The 6,163-nt window shown below is 46.3% G+C and overlaps 1 protein-coding gene across 1 annotated transcript in view; it reads left to right on the top strand.

Moving 5' to 3' along the window:
- Window positions 1–220: 220 nt before the first annotated feature.
- LOC124646705 (pentatricopeptide repeat-containing protein At2g13600-like) overlaps window positions 221–6,163 on the top strand; it is a 15,799-nt gene continuing 9,856 nt past the window's right edge. The window contains exon 1 of the mRNA XM_047186784.1: window positions 221–292. Coding sequence (XP_047042740.1) covers window positions 221–292 — 72 coding nt within the window. The remainder of the gene's footprint in view (window positions 293–6,163) is intronic.

Below are 6,163 nucleotides of genomic sequence, written 5' to 3'. Positions count from 1 at the left end.
TTAAATCCTGTACATTCTCTGGCATCTTAGGTATTCATTATGATTGCTGATGCTGTGTATCTGGCACATATTCTTATGTAGGAAGTAATCAGGGAGGATGACAAGAAGCTCCAGGAACTGAAAGAGGAGTATGGCGAGGAAGCCTATGCTGCAGTGACGAGCGGCACTGACGGAGCTGAATGAGCACACTATCAGCGGCAGCAGGGTTCCTTTCCCAGAGATGTGGAACCACAAGGAGGGGAGGAAAGCGAACAGAAAGGAAATTGTCCAGCATGTCATCCAGCTGTCCACTGTAAGCAAGTGACAGCGCAGAGCAGCTCAGCACTATGGCTCCTCTACCGCTGACCCAAAGCAGGGCACTTATCTATGTTTGGTTATGTATAAAGTCACCAAGTGTAGTGGAATGGTCATCCGATGCATTTTGGTGGAGCTACGAATTGCGTTCTGCAGTAACTCGACATGGCAGCAGTTGTTCATTGCCCATGGCTTGGCAGGTCTGCTCGACTTTGTTGTGATCGATGAAATCCTCCCAACATTTGAGACTGTTAGTGTCATATATGACATGCCACTTAACTGGTTAAGTACTAGTAGTTCCATTTGAATGCCCCCATCAGTCATTGCTATTGCTATTCCTGGATGTGCTTTATTTTACTTGGAGATCTTACCTGCTCCAACTGGCTCTTCGTCATTTTTTTTACAAATCATACCCCTGTTTTCAGCTCTAGCTGGGTTTTCATCGATTTTTCTTTACAAATAAACCTGGCTGCACAACAAAAATGGCTAAAAATACCACCTGCCAAAAGTACCCTAGCTTGCTAAGAGAAGTGCTGGAAGGTCTCACCATTCTCCGTGGTAATTGCCAAGCGAAGTACCGGAAGGGACCTCCTGGCACTGGAACTCTCTTTGATCCTTTAAGAGCATCTCCACTCATTCCCCATATAAGCTCTGGTGGTATCCATTTTTGGCCTATATGGGGTTCCGGCGCTAAATACAAAATGAGGGCCGATCGGCCTCCAGCTGTGACCCTCATACAAAGAATGCACATTTGAAATAAAATTATTTGTATTCTATTAAATAAATAAAAGACTAATCATACTCATATCTAGATCTATATTACATGTACTCGTAAGCACCGTCGTTGTCGGAGGAGGAGCCATCATTGTCGCTTGCCAAGCGCGGCTCGAACCTATGAGGCAACAGTGGTGGCTGCATCCGCAGAGGCGACAATGGCGGGAAGCGGTGGAAAGTCGGGAAGATGTAGGTGGGAATCGGCGGAACTGGCGGGAAGATGTAGGTCCATCTCGCTGCCAAGGCTGGCCCGTGGCGTTTTTCAAGCCGTCCGGTGCCCCCGCTAGCCTCCATTTCTACTGGGTTCGATCTAGGGGCGCCGGATGGAAATTAAGTTGGGCCGCACCGGATGAAAAACTATTTTGGGGGCCGCGTCTGGGCACGATTTTTTGGCGCCAGCGCCCTCTAAAAACGTATAGCTAGTCTTTAGAGAGGGCGAGTGGAGATGCTCTAAGGTGGCGGTATGTGTGCTCTATCGGTTTCCCTTGCCGCCAGAGGTAACACGTGTCACTTAGCCAGCCTTTCACCATGGTACTTTCAGTAATCCGAGTGGATACTTTTGAGAATATCGTTGCGGTAGGGGGCCATTTGTTGTACACATAGCTCAATTCTTTGTCGCTAGGAGTCCTAGTGTACACCTCTCATGAGAAAAACTGTGATAGTTCTTCATCGGTAGGAGTGATATTGTACACCTCTGATCAAACTCCGATCTTCATCAGTAGGAGGTGCTATTGTGCTAGTGTACACCTCTAATCAGACAAACATAGTCCAGACTTGTACATTTTTCATATTAAAGTTTTAGTTTGGTGGACCGTACATGTGAATTATATTGCACACCTAGTGTCATGGACAAACAAACACATGAATATAGTCCGATGAGTCTCTCTCTCTTTAGATGGGATTCAAGATTCTATTCTCTCATGCATCAATATGGCTACCTTTCATCCAAAGCTGGATCCCACAAAAAAAAAATGGCTGCAGTGTAATGTATTGAGTTTTTGTATTAATTAAACCAAATTTCATATCTTATTAAAAGTAATATTATCACGTGGATGCAATGTCCAAACTGATTTTGTACCATTGCTGGTTATTAAAATTTTTGTTGCTGAAAGGTGTACCTTACAAGGCAAAAAGGTTGTGCCTCACCTTATCTGTGCAAGACGCTAAAGTTTGCGTTAGATTTTAGTCTACCGAGGTGAATTATCGGAATGCTGCTGAACAAACCAGGCGACAAATAGAATGCACGGAGCCAACAAAACAACACACATTCACTTTTGCTAGCGCAGTTATTTCTAGCGTCCCACCTAACCGCGTTCATGACATATATGCGTGTGGCACGATATTTATAACCGTCATGTAACATGTGTATTATAGTGATATCTAACGGTCACATGCAATGTTCGTGTTGTCTGGTATGGAATCGAGTTTCCAGGTTGACGAGCCACTTCAAACAAGTCTAGAGGCCACCAGTGGCGGACGCAGGAAGAAATTACAAGGTGGGCACACCTCTAATATTTTTTTTTTGCACTTCTCAATTGTGATAAAAAAAATTCCAAATGAACAATCTATGATACCAATCAGTTAAAGGCGGAGGGATTTAGAGCACACCCTTGCAGCGTATTTGCGAGCAACGAGGCGGTGCTAGGTGGTCTATGTGCGGTGGTGGAGACCGTTGAGATAGCATGGCAATGGACCTAGGTGGTGCTGAGTTGCCAGAGATGCTGAAAGGAAGGCGAGGGCGTTCGGGTGCGAGGCCCCGCGATGAATGGCAAAGACTGCCCCTGCGCTGAACTTGGCTAGTCCTCATATGTTAAGGAAGATGCAATATCTTTTGCTTCATGTTTCTCGTAATTTGACGCAATTTGGCTAGCCCTCTTCATTTCTACACAATAAAATTATAGTAACATATAAATGACATAGTCACATACATTCCTCTCTTTATTTCTACACAACAGATATTTTTTACAAGTGCCAAACTACAAGTTGAATCAGTACAAAGAATAGGACATTTTGACAATAGTATGGACAGTAATACAAATAATAGGACATTTTGAGAGTGTCCTGAAACCTAATCTTTATTCACCGGGAGAATACATGCATAGGAGGCAGCGGCGGCCGGTGGGAGGAGCTGGACACTGGCGGGCGGCGCCGGGCGGTCAAGCCCGAGGCCCCAAGCAGTAGAGCACGGAGCTGTCAGAGTACCTGCTTATGCTTCAGCAGCTGGGGGGAGAAAAGGGGCAGCGGGCCAGCAGCGACCGAAGTTAGGGGGGGGGGGGGGAACGAAAGGGGAGCCAGCGAACGGAGGCGCCGAGGTGGCCGGTGGGGGGAGACGGAGATTCAGCGATGCGGCCGTGGCAGGGGGTCGAATTGGAGAATCGTGTGACTCTCCCTGCCTCGCACTTGCGCTTTGCGGCTGACTTTCTAGGTCTAGTCGATGTCTAGATCAACAAACATGTCAATTGGGCTTTTTTCAAGCACTAACATTAGGGGAACAAAAAAAAACTCCAAAAATTCTGGGTGGGCCACGGCCCCCTCGGCCCACCCGCTGGGTACGCCCATGGAGACCACTAGACCTGCCCGGTATTAAACCCGATCGCTACTCAAACTTTTTTCTGGTCATGCATAATTCTTTATGAATTCTAGATTTCACACCGGGATCACAGGAAAAGCATCCATGGTCGAGAAGATCATTTTACTCTCTCTCATTTTTGGGAGGAATATGTGGATGAGATTATGTCACGGGGTAGTTTATAATTCATCTCCATCAAGCTCATCAAGAGTACCCTCTTAACAGTGCAACATACCTATGACTCATTCAAATTAGGTAAATTACATGAAGTTTCAGTTCACCAACACTTTTTCTCTATTTGTATTGGCTCCTTTCACATTTTACCGTTGCATCATTTATGACTAAAATCCGAGTATTTAGTGTCACAGTTACCAAATCTCACTTAGATTGACCGTTCATCCGGACATGGCTGGTATGTACACCACGACCGCGATTGAGCTCGGTGACCCAACTCAACTCTCCTCAACCTCAAGCGCATACACCAAATAGACCGATGGACCAGAGATCCATCCATGGGAGCATCAACTGGTATCAATCACACTAGAAGCCATAGAAAATTAGGGAGGTGGCACATTTGAGTCCGACTTTAGGACTTATAAGCGGTGACCGAGTGACTCCATTTGCAATCTTCGTATTTTGTTAATGAGTTTAAACCATCTTTCACTTGTTTTGTGCAGCTAGGCACTTCTGACCCTTCTATGCACTTGAGAGCCATGTCATGATGTACAATATGATCTTTATTTTTAATACAATCGGTCTGTTGAAAAAAATTAACTATTTTTTTGTACATTGGACTGTTCCAGTGGTAGGTGAGATTAGCGAATTTTTTTTAAATAATACGAATTTTTTATTTAATTCTACGAATAGCGCGCGATTTTGAAAAATTGCAAAAGTGAGACTGTCGGCCTACAGCAGGCCGATCGGACTGCCGCGGGCCGATCGGACCACAGCAGGCCGATTGCAGGTCGCGGTGGGGGCCCGTCAGACGCCCGTCAGACGACAGCACCCTGTCGGTCTGCCGCTGTCCGATCGGCCGCTAGCATCCAAACCGTGGCATGGCCCCGGGCCACGCGCGCGCAGGCGCCACTCGTCGACACGGCCACGCACTCCCGGCCACCCTTTTCTTCTTTCTTCTTTCTTCTTTCTTCTTCCTCCTCTCTCCTCTCTTCTTCCATTCTCTCTTTCCTGCCTGCTTTCTTCCCTGGCTGCACAAGAACAGCTCGAAAACTTCAGCATATTTCGCAGATCCCTAGTGATTTAGCCAATAAAACTTCACCATTTTGCTGCTATAGTAGAGGGTATTTTCATGTGCACAGTTAAATATTACAGAGAGAGACGTGAGAAGGCTCAGATGCACATGGTGAACAGACCAGCCACACCATATTGTTCGAAGATTATGGAGTACATGCATAAGAAGAAGGAGAAAGCTAAGCATCTCGCTGTTGTTCAAATTGGTAATGTGGAAAGAAGGTTCGAAGTCCGCTTACCTACAGATAGGTTCGGGTGTGGGAATCCGCAGCGAACACATGATGTGAAAATTGGCAATGAAGAATGGCCAACTTGCGAGTGCACATGCAACAAACCAAAGTTGCTTCATCTTCCTTGCTCACATGTGTTAGCTGTTTGTGGTGTCCTGAGGATGTCGGAAATCTCGTTCGTCTCTCCGTATTATCTGAAGGAGGCCGTGCTCAACACCTGGACCGGTGAGCTGGAAGGATTTCGGTCAATGGGAAATTTCAACACTGTAAACCCTGGTGAAAGGCGATATATCCCAGACCCAACGCTACTGAGGACAGGCATCGGTAGACGGCCATCGCAGCGCATCCGGAATGATATGGATGAATCTGAAGCTGGAGGGCCAACGAGACAATGTTTCCTATGCAATCAATTTGGCCATTGGGACACTAATTGTACAACCTTCGGCACTGGCCCTGCAGGAAGGGGGCAGCGAGGTAGAAGGGGACGTCGCGGGAGGGGAAGAAACTAGGCGGCGAGGCGCTACTTTGGAGCTTATTTGCAATTTTATGTACTGAACAACGAATTTGTACCGTACTACGCCGCCTCCACGAAACCCCAGACGCCGTCCATAGTCTCAGACATTTATGTATCTATGTATCAGACATTTATGTATGCATCACCTATGTATCAGACTTCATGTATGAACTATGTATCAGTATGTTGTACCGCTTAAAAATGACGCCATAAGTACCTTCAGCTATACCCCTGCTAACCCTAAGCTTCATGCAAACGAAGAAAATACATCCATGCAAATAATCGGGTATTAGCAGGCCAATTAGTTTGTAGCGGCCCAATTGGTCTGTAGCTGACCAGTTGGTCATCTATCGACCAACGAGTGACAACGCGAAGGCAGACTGCAGCCGACACCCAGTCGGTTTGCTGCTGTCCGATCGGCCTCCTGTTGGCCGACCGAGTCCTACTTTTGCAATTTTTAAAAATCGCGCGCTATTCGTAGAATTAAATAAAAAAATCGTATTATTTAAAAAAAATCGCGGTGAGATTACTCAT

The sequence above is a fragment of the Lolium rigidum genome, chromosome 4 (genome assembly GCF_022539505.1).
Source record: "Lolium rigidum isolate FL_2022 chromosome 4, APGP_CSIRO_Lrig_0.1, whole genome shotgun sequence".
Classification (NCBI taxonomy): Eukaryota; Viridiplantae; Streptophyta; class Magnoliopsida; order Poales; family Poaceae; genus Lolium; species Lolium rigidum.
The sequence above is the reverse complement of the archived record's forward strand: the minus strand, read 5'-3'. Positions and strand labels throughout refer to the sequence as shown.